Source organism: Acomys russatus, chromosome 21 (assembly GCF_903995435.1).
Source record: "Acomys russatus chromosome 21, mAcoRus1.1, whole genome shotgun sequence".
NCBI classification, from domain to species: Eukaryota; Metazoa; Chordata; class Mammalia; order Rodentia; family Muridae; genus Acomys; species Acomys russatus.
Genome location: NC_067157.1, coordinates 42,814,936 through 42,837,791, shown reverse-complemented (window position 1 = coordinate 42,837,791; position 22,856 = coordinate 42,814,936). Strand labels below are relative to the sequence as shown.

Below are 22,856 nucleotides of genomic sequence, written 5' to 3'. Positions count from 1 at the left end.
TGTCGCCATCATCTCAAACATTTGTCCTGTGCCCCTTTTAGTCAATTCCTTCCTTCTGCCCCAGTCGTCCAGGGCAGTCATTGATCTACTATTAGTACAGCTTTACCTTGCCTGGAATGTCACATCACTGGCATCAGATGCAATCTTTTGTGTCTGGCTTATTTCACTTGATGCAGTGCCCTGAGGTTGTTGGAAGCATTGCCAGTGTGCTTCTTTATATTGCGGAGCTTATCCCACACCAGGAATATGACCACCTGGGGTTTTCACATTATCAAGTAGATGAGCATTTGTGTTGCTGCCACTTTGGAAAAATTTTAAGTATGGCAGATTCATACACAGGTCTCTAATGGCCTCTGTTTGATGGTTTTTGAGTGAATGGCTAAGATTAGGCTGCTGCTTTATTTGGGGGGTTTATGCTCAACTTTGTAAGAAAATTCCACATTATCCTCCAAAATGGTTTCAACAATCTCTTTCTTAGCTAGAATATTTATGAATTCCACTTGTAGGTTCTTGATAGCACTTGGTTCTAATGGGAATTTTAATTCTAGCCATCCTAACTGTGGCCTGTTTCCTAGTGGTTTTAATTTGCCTTTCTCTAATGACTAATGATGTTAGTATTAAGTATATTTTCATTTACTTAATTTTTATCCATATGTATTCTCTGCTGAAGGTCCAAAATTTTTTCAGTTTTTCTTTTTAAAGAAATTGTGCAGGACTATTTTGTATACATGTATGTATGTGTATCCCATGTGCACATTGCCTGCAAAGGATAGAAAAGGGCATGAGATTCCCCAGGAACTGGAATTATAGATGGTTGTAAGCCACCATATGGGTCCTGGAAACTGAACCTGGGTCCTCTGCAAGAGCAACAAGTGGTCCTAACAGCCGAGCCATCTCTCTAGCTGTATATTTGTCCATTTTTGTTGTTTGTCTTACTAGTGTATTGTATGAATTCTTTGCACTGTCTAGTTATCAGTCATTTGTGACATATGTGATTTAAAAATACTTCTTCCTAGCCTTGGACATGAACTTTATTTTCATGTTTCATTTAAAATATATTCCTTAACAACGTAAGCTTCATTAAACTATATATTTTTGACATTTAGAATCAGAGAGAAATTATGAAGATGCTGCGCAGAATTGTACGTCACTGTGCCTGGGTTATATAATTATTGACATTTTAAACTAGCATCTTCCATTTTTATACGTAGCTGACATTTTTACACTTGTGTCTGATAATTCCAACTTCTTGACCACTTCCAGGTGCAGTTATATTGACCCTTTTCTTTGTAACTCAAGTCTTCCTATTTTCTATCTCATAATTTTTGATTGAATATAAAACACAGCTTGAAAAGAGTAGCCAAGCTTGATATAAACTATTACCTATTTATTAAATATGCTTATTTCTTCTACTGGCTATTCTTGGCAGTGTTTGATTCAGGATTTGTTTATATAGCCACATACAAAGAGTATGCTACTACCTTTCTTAGGCAGGACATAATCTCTCTGGGTTCCTCTAGTCCATCCTTGATTGATACATGCACACTCCTAGATTTAGGGTTAAATAAGAACATTTTTGAAGATGTAACTAGGTTAGTAGAGTGCTTATTTAGCATACACAACGTCCATGGATCAATCCCCAGATCCATCCAGATGAGGCATGAGGGAGCGTGCCTGAAATCCCAACACTTGGGAAAAAAGGTGGGAGGAGCAGAAATTCAGGATCATCCTTGTTACATTCAGTACTGAGTTGTTCATTTCCCATGAGTTTTTATACTTTTTTTTTCACCTTTTAAAATTTATTTTATTTTTTTATTAATTTATTCATATTACATCTTGATTGTTAGCCCTTCCCCTGTTTTCTCCCATTCTTCCCTCCCTCCCATTTCTCCCCTTCTCCCCTCCCCTATGGTGGCACTCAGAGGAAGGATAGCTAGTTACCAAGAAGAGACTTGATATTCTGAAAGTATATATAGGGGGAGGAGGTCTCCCTCAGTCACAGAGTTTTTATACTTTTTGTTGTTGATATCTAGGTATAATCTGGATGTATCTGTTGAGAGTTGCTTTATTTTGATTCTGTAGCAAGTTCTATGAGCTGCTAAGAAGAAAGCATATTCTTTTGTGCAGTGTTCTGTAAATATCTGCTAAGTCCATTATATTTATGGCATTATTTAACTCCAGAATTTATCTATTTAGTTTTTTTCTGGGTAACCTGTCTCTTGACAACAGTTGGGTGTTGAAGTCACCCACTTTCACTGTGTGAAGTTCAGTATGTAATTTTAGCTGTTATAGTATTTCTTTTATGAATTTGGGTAGTATTGTGTTTGGTGCTTACATGTGTAGAATTTATTTTGCTTTGTTTGTTTGTTTGTTTGACTTTATAAGTATGTAGTATCCTTCCACATCGCTTCTGATTAATTTTAGCTTGAAGTCTATTTTGTCAGATCTTAAAATGGCTAACACCTTCTAGCTTCTTGGGTTCATTTGCTTGGAATACCTTTTCCAATCCTTTTATCCTAAGGTGATTTCTATCTGTGATGGTGAGGTATATTTCTTGAAAATAGCAGAAAAGTGGATCCCATTTTTTAATCCATTCTGTTAGTCTGTGTCTTTTTATTGGGAAATTGGGGCTGTTACTACTGAGCCATTTTTACTGATACCTATTATCTTGTTGTTACGATGTGAGTCTCCCTTCTGCCATGTTGATGTATTATTCTGGTACTATTTAGTCCTTATGTCTTCTTGAATGAGGTTAACCTCTTCAGATTGAAGTTTTCCTTCTAGTGCCTTCTATAGAACTGGATTGGTGGATAGATATTGCTTGTTTGGTTTTATCATGGGATGTTTTTCTTTCTCCATCAATAGTTTTGCTGGATATAGTAATCCGGGTTGCCATCTGTGGTCTCTTGGAGTTTGTGGAACATCCATCCAGGCCCTTCTGGCTTCCAGAATGTCCACTGAGAATAAAACCCAAATGTTATTCTAATGGGCCTGCCTTTATAGTTACTTAGTATTTTTCCCTTGCAACTTTTAATGTCCTTTCTTTGTTCTGTATGCATACTGTTTTGATTATTATGTGTCATGGGGATTTCCTTTCTGGTCCTGTCTATTTGGTGTTTTGTACACTACTTATAGCTACTTGGTAGACAGCTCCTTTTTTAAGTTGGGGAAACTTTCTTCTGTGATTTTGTTAAAAACAACAACAACAACAACAACAACTTTGAGTTTCTTCTCCTTTCTCTCTTCCTAATGTTTGCAGCATCAGTCTTTTCATAATGTCCCAGATTTCCTAGGTGCTTTGTGTATGAATGTTTTTTCTTAGATTTATCATTTTCTTTCACTGAAGTTTCCATTTCTTATATCTTGACTTCAGTGCCTGAGATTCTCATGTCTGTGTCTTGGACTCTGTTGGTGAGGCTTACCTCCGAGGTTTTCATTTGCTTCCTAAAATTTTTCATTTTTAGTTTTATTTCAGCTTTGGGTCTGCTTTGGAGATTCTACTTCTAGTTTCACATCTTAAACTGTGTTCATTGTTTTATTCAACTATTTCTTTGTGTTTTCTTTACAGTCTCCATTAAGTGATTTATTCATATCTGCTTAAGGTTTGTGAACATATTCAGAACTGCTATTTTGAAGTCCTTGTCTTGCGCTTTGGCTATGTTGCACTTCTCTGGGCATACTGTAGTTAAGGTTCCTGGGTTCTGACGGAGGCACATTGTCCTGGAAGTTCATCTTTGTGTTTTTGCCTTAGGGGTCTAGGCATCTAGAGTTAACATGAATGACGTGTTTCTAGGTGTTACTCTCTGGTCTCGCCTTTGTTGGATGAGTATTCAGTTCTTTGTTTGCTGATGTTCCCTTGGGATCTTAGCAAGTGCGGCAGCTATAGAGTGCTTCTGCAGGTTTAATGGGTGACAGAGAAGACTAGAGATGAGATGAACTAGGAGAAATGGACTAGTGGAAAGAGCTAGGAAAATCTGGTCCATACCAAAAGGAGAGGTTCCTCGGGCAGTGAAGTGTTGGGAGGAGGGGCTGCTGAAGTAAGCTACAAATCATGTCTGGAGAAAAAGGGTTGAAAGGGTTAGTAGGATCCTGGGTCTATACCAAGAGGTAGTGCCTCCAATTAGTGGAGGTAGGGCAGAAGGAAGAATGCCTTCAAGTAGGCTTGTACAGGACTGAGATCATAAGAAAGAACAGAAAGGACAGTGAAGATCACCTACTTGAGACCAATGTGGTTACTGGGAGTCCCCAGTAGAGGGGCTACAGTCAAAACTATGATGTTAGCCTAGATTTATTTCCATTTAAAATACATGATTTCACAGATAAAATTCAGGCCAACGCTCATCAGAGCTATTTAATATTAAAACTAGGAATTTGGTACACCTTAAATCTCCATTACACAAAGCTGAGAAGGGAGTCTCTTTTTCATGTTCCTAAGAGATTCTGGTGGAATTTCAAATATTTACTCTCTCAAGATTATTCAAAGACATGATTATATAAATTAGCTGCTTATTAGAAAGGTTTAGATATATCTTAATGTAGAAAAATAAAAACATACATGCCAAAATATATTTTTCAAAATGATTATTGCTGAGAGACCTTGCTTATATCAACAGTGAAGTTACCCATAGGATCATGACAGAAGGACAATTTGCTCGTAGATGTCCAGTCCTCATAAAACCAGACTGGATAATTTGCACTATGCTTCTATTTTATTGTTTACTTAATTGTTGGGATTTGGATCTTATAAGTAAACTACCCACCAGCTAATTTCTCCATCAAAATGACTATCAACTGTCTCCAAATTCTACCCTGGATGCCAAACAGCCTTACTGGGTAATCAAAACTATACTGCAGGTTATAACAGCAGCCCAATTAATGTCTAGGATTGGCCTACAAAAAGAACAGTTTGATTAAATGGCTGCTGCCTTCATACTATTCTCTGTATTATCAAAAGGAAGGAGAGCCTTGGATCTTAAGAGTGGATCATCAACTAACAGAGAAAAGCCTAGATTTAGCAGTTGTTTGTATGGCTAGAACTCACTCAGTCCTGAGCTTTGCTAAGAATGATAATGTTTTGTTCTGCGTGTAACACAGTCACAGCCATAGTTAGACAGTGAGGACTAACTCTTCAGAGTATAAGAGAACATCTAACAAGATCATGGATACCCAAGTTTAAGAGAAATTTTCCATGTCAAATGCTATGATTTGACTTACAAGTCATTATTTTTCCTGTTATCTATCATAGTTAAAAACACATTTGAGCAAATGAAAGAATTATATTCTAAGTCAAATATAAAACATGGGTTCAGGAGACTTGATACCCTATGAGCATATACAGGGGGAGGAGGTCCCCATCAGTCACAGTCATGGGGGAGGGGAATAAGGGAAAAATGGGAGGGAGGGAGAAATGGGAAGATAGAAGGGATTGGATAACAATTGAGATGTAATATGAATAAATTAATAAAATGTATTAAAAAACATGAGTTCACTCTATTATATCATTTAAAGTATTTAGTATACTACTAAACTTTACTAAAAACCTTAAAATTTATAGGCTATATCTACTTCCTTTCCCATGCCTCAATAGGCAAAGACCACTGTTAAATCCCACAATACAATGTTTTTAGGCAGAATTGCAGCCATGGGCACTGGTGTCAGTACATCTGGTTTTCAAGTGAAAGTTGCTAATTGTACGACTATTGCATAGTTCACTCAAACTCTTAAAGCTTCCCTTCCCTCATCTGTGAAATAAAAACAGTCAAAATAAGCTCTGCCTCATGATATCTAAATAAAACCGCTCTTCCCTGAGTAACAACAACTACACTCACACTGCAGTTATGATCCGGCGTATCCCTACCCACTCTCTCACTTGTGCAAACCTGAGTCACAAAGCAGATCAAGGTGCAAATTGAAAGTAGTATTTTGTTTTTCCAAATTCATGAGGAAAGGGAGGAAAGGAGTACAAACTAAGACTTCCCCTCCAGATGTGAGGAAGAAAACCAAACGTGTCCATAACTGATGAACGTATGGTCCCATGAAGAATAAGTCTAATTATCCCAATTACTACATCACGTCCCAGTGAGGTGTCTTCAGAGAACATCCTAGTTAGATGGCAAGCTCTTGCTTTTCTTTCTGCCTGCTTGCAAATAATGCCACTATCCTCTCCCTTCCATGCAAAATCTTTTAAAATACAATTTAGCATATGGCTCTCAAACCGGCTTCGTTGGAGTGACCAAAGATATCATAATTTTTGTTGTTTTGTTTAATTGTTGGGCACAGGGTCTCTGTAACCCAAATTAGCCTTGAACTTGTTACATAGCTAAGGATAGTGGTGAACTCCGAATTCTCCTGTCTCTACCTCCCAAATATTGGACTATAAGGCATGCCCCAAAACAAGATGCTGGGCATAAAATCTAGGACTTTTGGCTTACAAGACAAGAATTCTACCAACTGAACTACATTTCTGGTCCTGGTTACACACTTCTTGTCAGAAAACAAGCCTAACATGGCACAGCAGTTCAGGGGTGACATACGCACCATGTTTTAATAATAGGTGATCAGAAGATAGAAAATTCAATTTACCACATTTGCAGGGTATTGTATCCAGTCAAGGATCCCATTAACCAAGATCTAGCTCTGGCTCAAATTGCTATGCCAAAAGCAGCAGTAAAAACTCTTGATTTAAGATGACGTGGCAATAAAACCGAGCGTGAGCATAGCCAATCTACTGGTAACTCTCCACCACCTCTCTGTAATGAAGTAGGTCTCCGAGAGTAAATTACTTTGCATACCCTCTGGCTCCATTCTAATGTATGATGGATGCAAGACGCATCTCCTGACTTGTTTCCTTAGTGCACAAACCTAAGCAAGCAATGATACAGTGCAACTGCCATCCCAGGTGACGACTAATTCTATTCTCTCTTCAGATGCCTTCAGATGACAGGGTCTTGGATGTAATTAGCGACTTATCAAATTATCAGCTTCCACATTAGTTGGAGCTACTCTGGGGGTGAACTGCTCTGGGGGTGTCTTATGTCAAACACTTTCCCTTCACAGAGCTCATCCACAGCTTTATTACTTACTGGCCATGAAAATATTGCTACTACTTAAAGCAGTACTATTTTTGTCAATCAACAGCTTCCCTGAGGAGTGCTTCATAATACAGCAGGGTTACAGTCTGTGTTGATACATGGGTCCTTTAAAGTGGCTATATCTTTATTGTGTGACTGATGGTGAGCTTGGGGAGTGTTGGGTGTATCCATTTTTGCAAACTCAGCTGACTTTGGCACCTGATTTACACATCTTCTCCACAAACACACTCTCGCTAGGCTCCATTTTTAATCCTTGCTTCACTGGCTTTTTTTTTTTTTTTTTTTTTTTTTTTTTTTAATATCCATCCATTTGACCTTTCGGTGAAAGTTTAAATGTGAATTGAGGTTTGGTAAATTGGTATTTCTTGTAAGATTTTCCAATTTTACCTTTGTTACACACTGAGCTGTTACCATTATGCAAAGCCAAATATTTAAATTAAAATGAATGCCACTTCAATTTTTCCTAGAAGGGTTTTCAATTTGACAGAGCATCTGGCAAGAAGCCCTAGGTTGTACCTTCCTCTAAAAGGCTTGGGAGTTGAATGGGAGCAGGAGAAGGGCAGAACATGGGAGGAGAAGGACGGAGTGTATGAATGAGAGGAGGGGGAGGATATACTTCAGAGCCTGGGAGAATTTTCTTAACTACACAGAGCAAAAAGAAAAAAAAATTCCTTCCTTGCTATGAAAAGATATCCACTGCTTCCCACCAGAGTCTCTGCTTTTTGGTTCAAAACAAGGTTGCTGTGGAGGCAAAGAATAGTTAATTATAATCTATACCCCCTAAACAGACGTTACTATTAAAAAAACTATTCTCATAAAGCCAAATATAACAACATCAAGGCAATAATTGTTGAAGACATCAAACGATTAAAGGTGAGTGCCAAACATTACTCACAAAATAAAAGACAATAGAAAAAATGTGATAAGGATTAGATAACAAGATTCTTATTAATTCTTTATCTCCCACTCTTGTTGCTACAAAAGACACATTATCATTACTCATAAAGCTATGTAAGAGTGCTTCCATATTGGGAAGTCTGTTAGGTCAATACTTTCTCACCTCGGAGCTCAATAAGGAAAAAAACCTTAGGTATTTTTAATTTGTTTTCTACATTTATTATTTGTGTGTGTGTTTTATAAACTGAGACCAATGCAATAACACTAGAAACAAATGAGAAATGCAATTTCAGTAACTAGGGAAGACAGTGATGCATCTAACATAATTATGAACAGTATTAGCATATTATATTATGCACTAAAACAAAACTCAGACAAATTAGGTGATTAATTTTTTAAAGAAAAATTTAAAAAGAAATTTTTATTCATATTAACTAACAATGGACTTGAACGGGTTTTATAAGGATAAAAACAATCACAAAGATTAAGACTGGTTCTTCTTACCCATGTAAAGGAAAGTATATAAGGCAAATGAAAAATCAATAAGACAATAGTTTCGACAGTTATTAGTTTGATTTTTGGTTTGGTTTGGTTTGGGTTTGGGAAATTCTTCTCTGGGTTTTTGTTGTTTGTTTATTTGTTTGTTTTTCTTTGAGACAGGGTCTCTTGTACCCAGGATGGCCTAAAGCACTCTATGTGGCTAGACTGACTTTGAGCTCTTCATTCTCCTGCTTCCAACTCCCAAGTTGGGTTTCAGTGGGCACTTTGGGTTGGGACTGGTCTTACTGTGTTTCTGCAGCTAGCTTGGACCTCACTATGCAGCCCAGGCTGGGCTTCAACTTGTATTCTCCCCATTGAAGGCTCCTGAGAGCTAGACTGTGTCATGGAACATCCTAGCCAACAAGTTGATGTTCTTGTTAGAGTCTAACATTTTTTTTTAATTAAGTTTAACTATGAAGGAATGATCTTTTCTCAACAGAATGGCAAAGAGATAAATAAGTGAAAATATGACCTTTAGGTTTAGAATAACCTACAACTAATGAATTATACACACTATTAAAATATTACCCAGTCGCTTTGAATGACCATTATGTTAGATACCATACATAGTTTATCTCACTCATTCATCACAGAAGCTTGAGAAGTGGGTGATATTATAGCCATTTTATGAACGAGGTTCAGTGAGATGAAACCACTCCTCTAAATAAATAAAGAATAACACCTTAACTCCATTCTGTTTGAATATTTACCATCTGTATTCCTCTAGCTTAGAAGAAACAGCTTAAAATTTATGGATAATGTATAGCACATAAGAAATTTAAATCTATGAGCATAAAAAAATCCACAAAATTTTAAACTAAATATATACTTAAGTTTGAAAAAAAATCTTTGCAACTTCTATTAAAACAAGATTAATGCCCTTAATGCATAGAAAGTTCTGGCAAAACAACCAGAATAGGAAAAAACAGGAGGAAGAATGTGTTCTGAACAAGAAATACACAATTGTAATTTGAGGGAAATCACAAACACAAAGCAGTATGATCTGTAATTAAAGAAATGAAACGTCAAGAGTTGGAAACTGACAGTTTCAAACAATAAAGATTATAAAAACCAGTAGCCATATGCATAGCTTTCATCACAGAAAAGAGAACGCTGAGGACAAGGATGACTGGCTTGAGACATAACCTGACTCAGCAGTAAAACCACTTCTGAAGTGGGGCATAGCTGGGGACATACTGGTTAAAGGGTGTGAAGTCCCAATTAGGATACATTGTAGAGATCTACTGTGCAGTACAGGAACTAGAGTTAATATTAATGTTTTTAACATGTAATAATTGCCAGGAGATTAGGTCTTCAATGCTTTTATAACAAAGACAACGTGATAAGTGAGTTGATGAGTAAACTAACTTGGCTGAATCATTTCTCAATGAACTTATTTTTGAAAATGTCACACTGTACACACTAAATACATTCAGTCTTGTCAACTGGATCTTCATGATGCTAAGTTAAATTAGTTTTCACTTGCTACTTGTTGACATCGGCTCAGCATTGCATATTTATACAGACCAGGTGTTCTTACACATACATGGTTTTAAACATGAAATTAAAATTTTTTCATGCAGCATCATGCAAGAAATTTTAGTATAGGCTATTTACAGTTTCTCTTGATCTACCTCTTCGTTCTGCAAATGTCTTCAATACAGTGGCTCTACTCTCCAACATTTAAAAACAAATTTCTGTGAGCATAATGATTTACACTGACAATAAGAACATCTTAAATCTGTAAAGCTCATTAATATTTACAAAGTAGCCTCACATACATTATATCATTGAGTTAATGCTGAATGTCTATGAGATGGATATGGGCATCATTTTCAGCAGAAATAATTCTTCTAAAATCATCAAGATTTTGTATTTCACACTAACAGAGATGAGAATATCTCAGTTGCTGCCTGTAGGTGCCATTAAGAACAAAATGGATTTCCTCTGGCCAACAAGAGGTGGCTCAGTGGGTAACAGCGCTTACTGCACAAAAATAAGGGCCTAAATTCAGCTCTCCAGCACTCCTGAAAAAAAAAAGCTAAGCATGGTTTCATACTGGGAGGATGGAGATGGGGGCGAGGACCGGGGGGGGGGGGGGAGGAAGACTGGATGAAGACGGGGGGGGGGGGGAGGGGGGGCGGGGGACTGGGGAGTGTCTGCCACCAGCCTGGCTCTAGGCTCCTTAAGAAACATTGCCTCAAAGGAGTAGAGCCGAGAGGGGCAGAACAAGGCAGCCATAGGCCTCCTCTGGCTTTCATAGGCACACACATGTATGCCTACATCACAGAGACATATACTACCACATTCAAACACATAGACCCTTACAAACAAAAGCACATGCCCTATCAATAATCCTCAACAATGTCAGTGATAAGATATTTTGAAGGGGCAGGGTCCAGGGAACACATGCTGAGCTTCAAGAGTCTGCCTAAGCCTCAAGGTCACAGTTCTTAGCCTCTGTCTTTGGTAAAAGTTGTGGTCTATATGGATTAAGGTAATACAGACACTACACTTAACAGAAGCGGCTCCAAGTGTCCTTTGATGGTAATAAACTTGGGATGCAACCCCTGCATCATAGCACCACATATTCCCGAGAAAAGCAGCCAATCCAAAACAAACAGCAATAGCATCACGATGTGTAAAAGCAAAACAATAACACATGGGTCACTTCAACTCTATTATTCCTATGTGACCACTTAGAGTTTATGCATTAAAAAATAAAGAGTAAAGCAGAATTTAAAGTACAGATATGAAATATTTAGGTGAAAATTCTATTTAATAGATGACATGTTTCCATTAAATTTGAACACTTTAAAAGTATATTATTTCATTTTAATTATTAATTGTTTTTTTTTAAAGTAAGGGATGAGTGAAATAATAGTGAATTATTACATGACACTTACTTAAAATAATTTGTCAAATAGAGATGAGATTTTGAATAATGAATACTTGATGTTAAACATGGTAGCTACATCTTCTGTCTTACTGTGTTCTTGGAGGGAAAACATCTTAGAACTTGTCACCTCTGCTCATTATGAGTTTGGTTAGTAGAGAATACATACCAATTATTTTTCTTGTCATTCTGACTCATTCTGTATGAAGTAGGTCTTATTTAGTTTATATAGTAACATTATAGAAATGTAACAGTAAGATTTTTAGAGGTCTTCAGACCATTTATTTCAATTAGAAGTGGTAATGAGATCTCTTTAAACTATTAGATGTCACTTAGTCTTTATGGAAGACAAATTGTATGCTTAATGCCTCTTGGCATGTTCCACAGTCACTGGTCTTTAATAGTTTCTATATTGACTGAAAACAAATATTGTCTTATTTCCTCTTCTACTTCTCCCCAGGCACAAATCAGAGTTCAATTTAAATAGCAACATTTCATAAAACTTAGGAAAGAACTGATAAAAATCATTTCACCTCAATACCAGAAGCGGTACTAAGAAGTTTGCTTCAGCCAAGGAATATGTTACTTTGAAATCTATCCAGGCCAAGAGCTCAAGAAGCTACAAGCATCACAGTTTCTAGTGCACTGTCCTTCACTTCAGAAAGTGCTCTTCCAAATACCCCAGGAGAACACTTGGCCATCTTACTAGCCAACCCTAATCCTCATCGTGCAACATCAGAAAAAAAATCAACTTATACCATGCCGTATTACATAGGAGCAGACATACATCTTGTTTTGTCATAAGGCACCCTTGGTTATGTACCCCTGCCTTTAGCATCATTTTTCCTGACTCAGGTGAAGGAAGAAGGGGTTGAACGCTGTTAGGACTTGACTTGGAAGCAGCAGGATGGGATTTGTAAGAATGTAAAGATAAGCAAATGCCAAGCGGTGGCACCATCTGAATGCTGAGTACTCTATGGAGTGCAGCTCAGCTGATGGGCGTCTCTGTGGTCTACCTCAGTCCTCCCCTGTGCACCACTGACAGCTTTACCATAGCTACCTATTGGCAGAGATCACTTCTAGTGCTGTTTTATTTGCAAATGCCATGGAGCTGACTGTTGTAGGTTGCAAATTCTTCAGGAAACTTTTCATATTGGCAAACATGAGTCCACCCTAAGGACATGTTTCTTATTGTTATAAAAAAAAATTAACCTCTCTCCTAACTGACAGATTAAAGCCCATGATTTATAATCTAGATTTCCAAGACTCTGTGTTTCTTGCTGGGTTCTCTGGAAGAAAACACACACACACACACACACACACACACACACACACACACACACACACACTTGTTTTAGCTTTACCCAGACAACAGAAAGCAGATCACAACTATGTTGAATGAATTGACACCTGAATTTCCCAATTCCATAGCCTTGAATAGCAACCAGACAGGTGGTTTGCAACCAAAGTCTCAGACAAGTGACTAGCCCAGCTGTGACTATAAAACTACACCTTAATCAGAGCAGAAATCATAACATCACAGTTCTGTAGCAGATCCAGTACCCTACTTCATTTAACTCGGCAGCCAGAATCAGCGCTGAAAGAAAAGACAATCACCTGCCACTGAAGGGCAATCAGTTGGGTGTAGCTTCAAGTCTAAGATTTTGATGACTTTAAGTAATTTGGGAATTAGAGATTTACAAGGATGACTTTTTTCAAAGATAAGTTTTTCTCAACTAATGTGATGAATGTCTCTAACAGTTCATGAAATTCCCTTTTCTATTCAAGGGTTCTGTGGTCACAGAGGCTACCATTGCCTTCCTGGACCATCTAACACATGGGAAGCTCCTGGCTGACTAAAGGGTATGTTGTATATTAAATGAGAATGTGATTGGATTGGATCAACTCAAATATGAACAGATACTGTTTGCATCTTCTGATTATAACAAGAGCAGTCCTGGTGTGGGTATATTGTTGTCTGTTGATTCTTATTCATTAAAATTCACACACACACACACACACACACACACACCTCCATTTATATATCTCTATATCTCTATTTATTCCACAGGGATCTAGGTCACTTATCTCCTCTATAACACCTCACATTCATCTGGGACATTGATGACTTGGGCAAGTGAGAAAGATGAAGCAATTACTGCAGACCTACTGGTCATGCATTTGCTGATCAGAAGGTGAAAAACAAATGGGACCAAAAAAAAAAGCAGAAGGCTTCTGCCTCAGGAAATGTTCAGGTGTCCAGGAGTTTGGGGTAGTGCACAATAAGACAGTACTTCTGACTAGGATGATAAGTTGTAGCAGCTTGCTTCCTTCTACAACAGAGAGAGAGAAAGAGAGAGAGGGAGGGATGGAGGGAGGGAGGGAGGGAGGGGTGAGGGGCCCAGTGCTCAAAGCCCCAAGTGTTTCTCTACACTTGGGAAGCAACACATTCCTCTCTGGGATGCTAATCCAGCCTCTTAGGATGCAACTGGAAAAGTTTGAAGTCCCCAAACAAAAAAAAGGTCTCCAGCAGGTCTGGGCTGCAGTCAAGTCACTTAATACACCATATGATCTTGTATAGCTGGTGGGGCTCGAGGTGTTCAGGGCAGACAAAGAGAAGCTGTTTGGAGCCTTTGGCAAGACCCTGTTAGGTGAATCACATGGCAAGCCCTTAGGATTTTCAAGCAAGGTCTTGCTTTTCCCTTAATCTTTAACTTGGAGCCTCCAGAACTGGCAGAGAACACATTTGCATTGTTTTCAACATCGAACACCCGGTGCGTGGTATCTGTTGGGGCAGCTCTAGGCTGACATAATTTCAATCTTGGAAGTTCAGGACTGTGAGCTCATCTAGCCCACCTAACAATCCCACGAGGCAGTCACTCATGTTGCCTCTCCCCCCCCCCCCCCCCCCCCCCGCAGTGCTGTCAAAGGTAACCTAGCAAGGAATAGAGCTGGAACTTAAATTTGGCATCTAGTCCAAGCCTGTGCTCATAACCATGACACTACAGTGTCCACATAGGGACATTGCTACTATCCCCTGGGGAACTCTGAAAGCCGTATAAGTCACAGAAACCATATGCTGGTGAAGTTTGGGGAAGCAATGGCGCCCTGCCTTGGCACATTACCTCTAGAGCGGCTACTAAGTGTAGGAAGACAGGAGCCACCTGCTTAGTCGTGGCTCAGGAAGTACTCACACTTGACATTTCATAAGGAATTGATTGGACCTTAGAAATGAGCACCTTCTTAAACCAGACACCCTGAACACCCCACCTATGCCCTCTAATCCTGGCCCCACTTCAGAGGTTTTATGCTGAATGTCTTGCTGGCCCAGCATTTTAATTCCTGACCCTTCTTCAGTAATTCTTAAGGGATACAATCTTTTTCCTTTCAATGTCATCATTAGATTTACTCTTGGTTTTGCCACAGTGTATTCTTTTTGTCACTGAAATAAACACAGGCGTAAAATTCTCTGACATCTAATGTTTATAAAAAACAACATTGACCTTTGGTATGGTACAACTGCCATATGTCAGAAACTGGGCTAGGCCTTCCACAGACAAGCAAAAATCATGTCTGTCTAGCACAACCGCAATCATAATCCTAGGGATTAATCCATGGCATGCACTCACTATGGTTAAATGGAAGGAAAGAAGGAAGGAAGGGTAGGTGAGTGGACCAATGGATAGAAGAGCAGATAACCAGGTAGATTAAAGAAAGGAGGAAAGGATGGATGGGTTGATGGATGGATGGATGGATGGATGGATGGATGGATGGATGGACATAAGGAAGAAGGAAGAAAGGAAGGAAGAAAAAGAAAGAAAGGAAGGAAGGAAAGATGTGAATATAACTGCCAAAGTGCATGAAGAAAGCACTGGCTCTTGTTTTCTTCCCATCTCTTCTTTCTACAGTGTTCCAACTAGGCTGAAATAAAAAAGCCTAGAAGGATCTAGACTGACAATATTAGTAGAAGTGGAAAAAGTAAAGTTTTCCAGCTTCTAATCTGTCCTGGTAATGTCACACAGGCAGAAGGAATTCTTGGGAGGAATAATATTTATTGTCATGTTCGATTCTGCCAAGACCCCAGGCAAAATTCCAAAGGACACAGCAAGTCTCTGCCAACATCTCTTCCTTTCTAGCATTCTGTGCCCTCTACACACAGAAGCCTTCTAGCGACTTTGGCTCTCCAAATCCTTTCCTTTTAGGCTACCTCCTCCAAGTATACCTCACAGCCTTACGAACATGGAACCTTGTTAGTTTAATCTATACTAATGTGTGAATGATGATTACCATCCCTATAGCATGATTAAATAAGGCCATACTAATTCAAATACCTTCTACTGGTAGGGAAGCAAGAAGATATTTTCAGAGGAAGAACTGCAATAGAGGAAGGATAGCAGGCTACCAAGAAGAGACTTGATGCCCTATGAGCATATAAAGGGGGAGAAAGTCCCCTTCAGGCACAGTCATAGGGGAGGGGAGTAAGGGGGAAATGGGAGGGAGGGGGAATGGAAGGATACAAGGGATGGGATAACCACTGAGATGTAACAAGAATAAATTAATTTTTAAAAAGTCTATTCAGAAGATGGTGCAGTTGGTATGGGATTTCACTGAGCAAATTTGGATCTACCCGATTAATGTCCTATCTGGCTACAATCTGACTTCTTGGACAGTTTCTCTGCCTTGAAATAGCATGGCTTCTGGTGGTTTCCAGAATTCTGCTTCCTCCTACGTTTTTGTTAACATGCCCCATGCTTTCAGTTCCACGTAAAAAAGTCACATGCTTTGAGGAGGAATGCCTTGAGTGGGTGTAGCCATTGTCAATAAAGAGCTGTTTGACCAATCAGCTGGACAGAAGGACAGGAAGTAGAAGAGAGGATTGCCAGGGAAACGGGAAAGAAAATCGAGGAGGATGGCAGAGCAAGTGGCTAGAAAAAGAAACTGAGGGTTCAGAAGCCTCCTGGGACTCATCAGACTGGCAAGGTATAGGTTTATCTGTGGGTTTTAAGGATGGGATTAGAGTAGTTCAGATCCTGCCCAGCATAGTGCTTGCAGCTTAAAAATAAACCATAGCCTCTGTGTCTGTCCTTTGGGAACTAGCTGGTTAAAGAAAACTACTGCCTTAACAATTTACTGTGTTAATTAATGTAGGAAGAACAAAAGGCACTTCTACCGTGCATCTGTTCATGGCATTCTATGCTTCCCATCAAAGCAATACCACACATTGTTATTATTGTGAATTCTGTCTTATGTCTTCTCTTCTAGACCCTACAATCTCTGAGGGCAGGATGCCTATAGAATTATTAAATAATACAATTGTTAATTAAATGGTCACAGGAAATGTTGTATACACAAAAATGTGTCTGAAAGTTATATATATTTATACTTATCTATTTGTGCAGATAAGTATATCCCATCACATAGGTAGAAATAACAGCAATGGAAACCCCTAAAAAGAGCAGCCGAGAGACTCATCTGTGTCTCCTGACTTGAAGGAGACACAAGATCTTGGTTTTCCAGTATGAAGGAAAAAAAAAAAAAAACAAACAAACAAACAGGAGAACCATTTTTTTTTTATATGTAGTTTAGCTCACTGATAAGGAAACCTGGGCTGTTTTACTGGTGTCACATCCTACAGTCCTTTCAGGTCATTCCTGAGAAGATTCCTCAACTGATACTCCTTTGTAGAAGGTTCACCGTCCCCACCATGACCACCCTTGGCATGATCGCCTCCAAGCCACACAGTGTTCTCACTGCAGTACCTTCCCCAAGGATTGACCATGCTAGTGACTGCCAGGGAGAGCGAGCCTGCTCTACTAAGATGAAGCCAAATCCGTACGATGAGCAGTGCACATTCTGATCATGACCACGACAGAGCCAAGGGACAGAAGAAAATCAGAACTAGAATGTGATCACAGTTTAAAGAAAAGGGAGAAAGAACTGCATCAGAAAACAAACTGCCATATTGTTTTAAAATTACCACTATTACCAGTAGGCCCAGCTAGCAATCAATGAAGACACTGACACTGGTTCTATTTTAAAATAGACTTAGTTAACCTGGGGCAAGGTAGACGTTAATCCTCTAAACTATTTTCCATAGTGGGGCAGGCATAGGATCCCTGCCTCAATCCCGTGCCATCTGCTTCCAATAACTTCTATCAAGCTATTTCTTATCTATAATCTCAAACTTGTTAATGTTTTTCATCTGGGCCGAATTCCCCATCCATGCCAGCCATGTGCTTCTCCTCCATCTAACCCATGGCAGCCTTCTTCTCTTCCCTTCAAGTCTCTCTCCTTCCTCCTCGTGGTGGTCTCTCTTCTTCTTCTTCTTCTTCTCCTCCTCCTCCTCCTCCTCCTCCTCCTCCTCAGGATTCCTCTCTCTCTCTCTCTCTCTCTCTCTCTCTCTCTCTCTCTCTCTCTCTCTCTCTCTCTCGCAGCCCCACCTATCTCCTCTGCTGTGTCCAGGTGGGATGACTTTTTATTAATCAAAAGGTGGGTCACAGAGACTCCAAGCAGGAATTAGCATCAAAATACATAGGACCATTCCCCAGCATTGCCACACAATTGAAAATCTAAAACTTAAGAGGCCATCACATAAAAACAACAAAGTCCAAAGGAGCAATATGGGTTTACTACTTCATAGTTGTGCTTTAGTTTTATATGCATTAATTATGCTTTAATTCCTTTGTCAATATGTGCTCTTCTTTTTTTTCCAATGGCATTTTCCAGCTCCCCAGAAGGAACATCTTAAAGAAGGTTATGAGATGGGTATTTCCCCCCCACCCACCCCAACCCCCACCCCGACCCAGCATTGACTGTCTATCAGTTAAAGAAGGAAAATTAGAGAGCAAAATCTGGTGGTAGTGTTCCCCTTTAATCCCAGCACTTAGGAGACGGACACAGGTGAATCTCTGTCCGGAGGCCAGTTTGGTCTACAAGAGCTAGTTCCAGAACAGAGAAACTCTACACAGAGAAACCCTGTCTCAAATAGACAAACAAGAATAATAGAAAGTAGAAGCAGACAAGTTTTAATATTAAGCATTACTGTTATGGGATATTTAGTTAAAAGTAAACTCGAAAGCTATGCATAGTGGTGCATGCCTATACACCGAGCACTTTGGAAGGCAGAGATAGGAGGAATTTGAGGTTGAAGATAGTTTAGGATTTGCAGCTTAATTAGATAAAGCTGACAGAATTCTTTATGGAAGGCAAATAATATGACAAGGCAATTTTTTTATACAAGCCTGGCTTATACAAATGTGGCATCATTAAGTGTGGTGGTCACACCTATGATGCTAACACTCAAGAGACAGAGGCAGGAGGATCTAGAGTTCAAGACCAGCCTCTGTTATACAAGGAGTTCCTAAGCTACAAGAGATCCTGCCAAAAGAAAGACAGGAAAATCCAGTGCCAGGTTACTTGTTGATCTAAGCAGAAATCACAGCTCAAAGTCTCTGCTCAAACATCGCCTGTGCTCTTTAAACGCTTTCCAGCTCTAAGCTTGAAGTTTAGGCCTATCTATAAGAATGGAACTAAGATGCATTACTTTTAACGTCATCCACTCTCATTACCAGCCCCTGCCTCCCCACCCCCTCAGTGACTTGCAGAATAGTAGTCCTGAAGATTAAACTAGCTCTAGCTTGCCTCTGCCTTCTGTTTGTCCAGGGTTTGAATCAAGCTTTCTATGTGCTCACTCACACATCTCTTGGTACACGCTCACTTAACTTTGTGGTATATGAGTGACAAACATTGACCTGTCCCCCTGCTCCTTTGGACCTGGTTTAACTTTGCGTTCTGCTGACCATGGTCCTCCTAACTAAGGCTAGTTGCCAGTGCGTCATGTGATGGCAGTCCTCCCATTTCTGAATCCAGCATCCCATCAACGGTACCATCAGAGTAGGTGGCTGGGACACATGTTTGAGGCAAACCTTCCTAACCCAGCCTCCTTATAAAAGCAATTTGCATTCTCAGACAGATTATCACAGTTGCCTCCCCTACCTGCAAGATAACATGTGGGTAATGTCAAACCTTTATTTCCTTTTGCTGTATCCACTCTTTGCAGCACTAACTCTTGAACTCGCTTCCATTAGGCGATACCGACCTTCAGGTGTAGCTTCTGAGCACCTCTAGGGCTGATGCCGGCCACACAGCACTTAGACCTGGCATTCCCCCCCCCCTCACCCCCACCCCCGTGGTGTGGTGTTGTGTTAACACTCCTAGCCTGCTGCCTGCCACAGCTTTTCAACTGGGCTTCTCCCTCTTGTTTTCAGGCTAACAGGCATTAACTTTCTTACCAGTTCCAGGCAACTGCAGACATTACCTGTGCTGTCAGCGTCTCTGCCAAATTGGCACTCTCTAGGAGGACAGCTCAAGAAACTAAGCCAAACCAACTCGCTTAACTATGCCGAAAGCAAGCCACTTGGACCTAGAGACTACGCGCTCTGGTGTGAAGATGCACTTTCTGCTACTTTATTGTTCAAACCCCACTCTACATGTCTGCATGCCTCAGAGCGCAGCTCTAAGGACTTGTAACCCGGTCTCACACATGAGACTTCCGTTCTGGGCACTGAAATGTCATTTCCTCCTAGCCTATCTTAAACATGTCCACTTGGACTTTCTAGAAGAATGGTTTCTTTCATTTTGGATCAATTAAGTCAAAGTAGTAATACCACAGACCCCCCCCCAAACGTATTCTAAAGCCAAATTGCCCCATTTGCTCAGCACCCCAACTGGAATACTTAAGCTTTAGGAACCTGTCTCCCATGAATAGGCTCGTGTTTTGTGTTTAGTTCCCCACTACCAATCCAAGACACTTGTTAATGGTCCAGTTCTCGGGACCATGGAACTGAGACCAGCAGGCCCTGGGTTCCCAGGCTTCTTCGGGGAATAGTCACCCATTCTGCTTGGAAGTTTCTCAAAACTCAGAAAAAGTAAAGAAAAAGAAAAAGCTTGAAAATAAGACAGGTGTGACTCATCTTCTCGGAATTCTTCAAAGCCAGACACTAATAGAGAGGCATTAGGATTTTCCGGTGTCCACGAAAAGCAAGGACCCATTACCAGGACCTGACGATCGAGGCCATATACCTTGTTCATGTACCTAGAAGCATATACCTAGTTCAGAGTTGTCTAGATGCAGAATCTGACTGACCAGCTATTATAAGTAACTTCAGGACGGAAGGAATACACAGACAACGCAGAAAATAGAGAAGAGAATCAGACACCCCAAACGTCTCTCACTTGTCACCTAAACTGCTGAGCCGCTTCAGAAGCTCCAAGCCTGGTCCCTTCCCGCCTCGCCCCCAAGGCCGCCCTTGGTGGCGCCTCATTACCTTGCGCGAGTACGGGGGCTTGCTCAGGTGAATGCCATCTCGGACCAGCTTATCCCGGATCATGATCTTCAGCTTCAGCTTAGGGTAGCTCACCAGCTCCCTGCTGCGGGGAGCGCTCGCCTGGCCACGGGGGTCCCCGCGAGAGCCCTGAGCTGAGCCTCCACATGGCTCCCCCCGGCGGCCTGGGGGCACCGCGTCCACCTGCGGTGCGGGTGGCACTGGCTGAGGTTCGAGCGTAAAGTAAAGGCCGGCGGCGGCCGCGTCCTGTTCCCGCAGCCGGTGCACAGCCTCCAGGATGCGCCGGCGGTGCACCGGAGCCAGCACCCCGATGGCGTCCAGGTCCGGGTCTCCAATCTGCTTGCACACTTCCAGGTCATCGTAGCCATTATCCACGAAGGACTCGGCGTACTGCGGGAGCTGTAACGCTTTCAGCCACTCATAAACTATGTTGGTGCACATGGCTGAGACTTGGAGCTCGTCGGCGAGTACCCAAGTGGCACGGGTGGCACCAGTTCTTGGAACTTTTTATCCTCTCTTGGAAAGGGATGGGGAGAAGAAACCGCTGGAAAAGTTTCTCCGTTAGTGCATAGGCTTCCGCTGCAGAGCCAAAGCCATGGGAAGCAGCCGGGGAGAGAGCGAGCCTGAGCGAGAAGCGTCTAGCAGCGAACTGGATTCCCTGAGCAGGCGCGGCGCTCGCGGGCACTGGCGGCTGGGCGAGCGGCTCAGCTCCGCGCCGCCCCTGGATGCGCGGCCACCGCGGGGAGGGGCGCGCGGGCGGTGCCGGGCACACCCCTCGCACTCGCGCGGGTCACCGTCGCGCTGCGCCTTCCAGGAGTTTCCCCAGCTGGGGCAGTCCAGGGGCTGCGCGCTGCATGTCGCTTTCAGACCGCCGCTGTGGGCGTCTGCACCAGCGTCCCACGCTAGGGAGGCGGCTCCCGCTGGCAGACCAGTGGATGCTTGCGAGCGCCTGGTCTGTGCGCTTGTCAGTCACTGTCGTTCCCAGGGTCACGGTGACCCGGTGGCTATTAAGCTTCCGGACTCCGGTGGCTGCCCAGGATATCTTTCTTTTGAATCCGACTTCTCTAAACCCTTGGGTTTCTCTTCGCTCAGTTGCAAGCACAAGAACAGGTTCCCGCCACCTCACTGGTCTGAGGGAAGCGGTTAAGTCCAGTGTCCCTTCTTTCCCGATACACGTAGAATGAATGTCCTTTCCAAGGAGCGGGCTGCCAGCGTGTCTGCTTCTGTGGTCCTGCGCTCTGTGCCCAGAGCAGGAAGCAGCGTTTTGGCAGCAGGGTGGGCGCGACGTGGGGACCGTCCAGCCTGATGGGCGCGTGCGGCCCCTCCTCGCTACAGCCAGTCAGGCAGGGTGAACCTCGGGAGTGGCACCTGATTTCCTTGCCCTTCCTAGGCTGTCAGATCTGCGAAAGTTTGGGGTGGCTTGTTACTTTCTCCTTGGGCAGCGCATCCCTACCTGGTTGGCATCGGTCCCCACCCCACCACCCCCTTCCCTCCACACATAAACACACAGCGTTGTTCCAGAACCCCTCAATCTACCCTGCCTTTTGCTTTCTTTCCACAGATCATCACAGTCATTCTGCCCCTGGTGGCTCGGTGCCCAGGGACACGGACACGAGAGGTTTTGTGCTTCTGAGACAGGGATCACAGCAGACTCCCCACTCTCTGCCCTAGGATAGCTTGTTAATCGATACACAGCCACGTTGCTTGCTTTAAAGAGAAGGCTAGGGCATGTAGCACTTTCTGCCTAGATGAGAATAACAAAATCAGCCAAGATTCCTCCTGGGGCCAGTGTCCCAGCTTTGAAGGTGTGGGGACAGGGCGTGGCTGGGCTGAGGGTCCGGGAAGACGACCTGCCTTCCTGGGCAGCTTTTCCCTGGGTCTGATCCTTTGAGAAGAAGATAAAACCTTAAGAAACCTCGCAGCAGGCAACACTTTCCTCCTTTTTCATAGAAATAAGATTCAGCTTCACTCTTGAGCTAGTATTCAAGACCTGACCATACCTTTTTTCCTGAGGGAGTCCTTGTGGGGCCATGCCTGTCTCTTGCCATGACACTGTTGGTTGGTTTTAGAGTCCTTCCCCATCTGCAC

General features: G+C 41.7%; 1 protein-coding gene across 4 annotated transcripts in view; it reads right to left on the bottom strand.

The window, feature by feature from the left end:
- Window positions 1-21,495, bottom strand: part of Samd5 (sterile alpha motif domain containing 5) — a 393,914-nt gene extending 372,419 nt beyond the window's left edge. For 2 of the 4 annotated variants that reach the window (XR_007832582.1, XM_051164255.1), the window contains exon 1: window positions 20,751-21,485. Coding sequence is in view for 3 of the 4 variants with exons in the window: in XM_051164255.1 (XP_051020212.1) it covers window positions 20,751-21,209 (459 nt within the window). In the remaining variant the exon portion in view is untranslated. Of the gene's footprint in view, window positions 1-20,750 lie in introns of all 4 variants that reach the window. The other 2 variants (XM_051164254.1, XM_051164253.1) reach the window with 1 other exon arrangement.
- Between the last annotated feature and the right edge of the window lie 1,361 nt (window positions 21,496-22,856).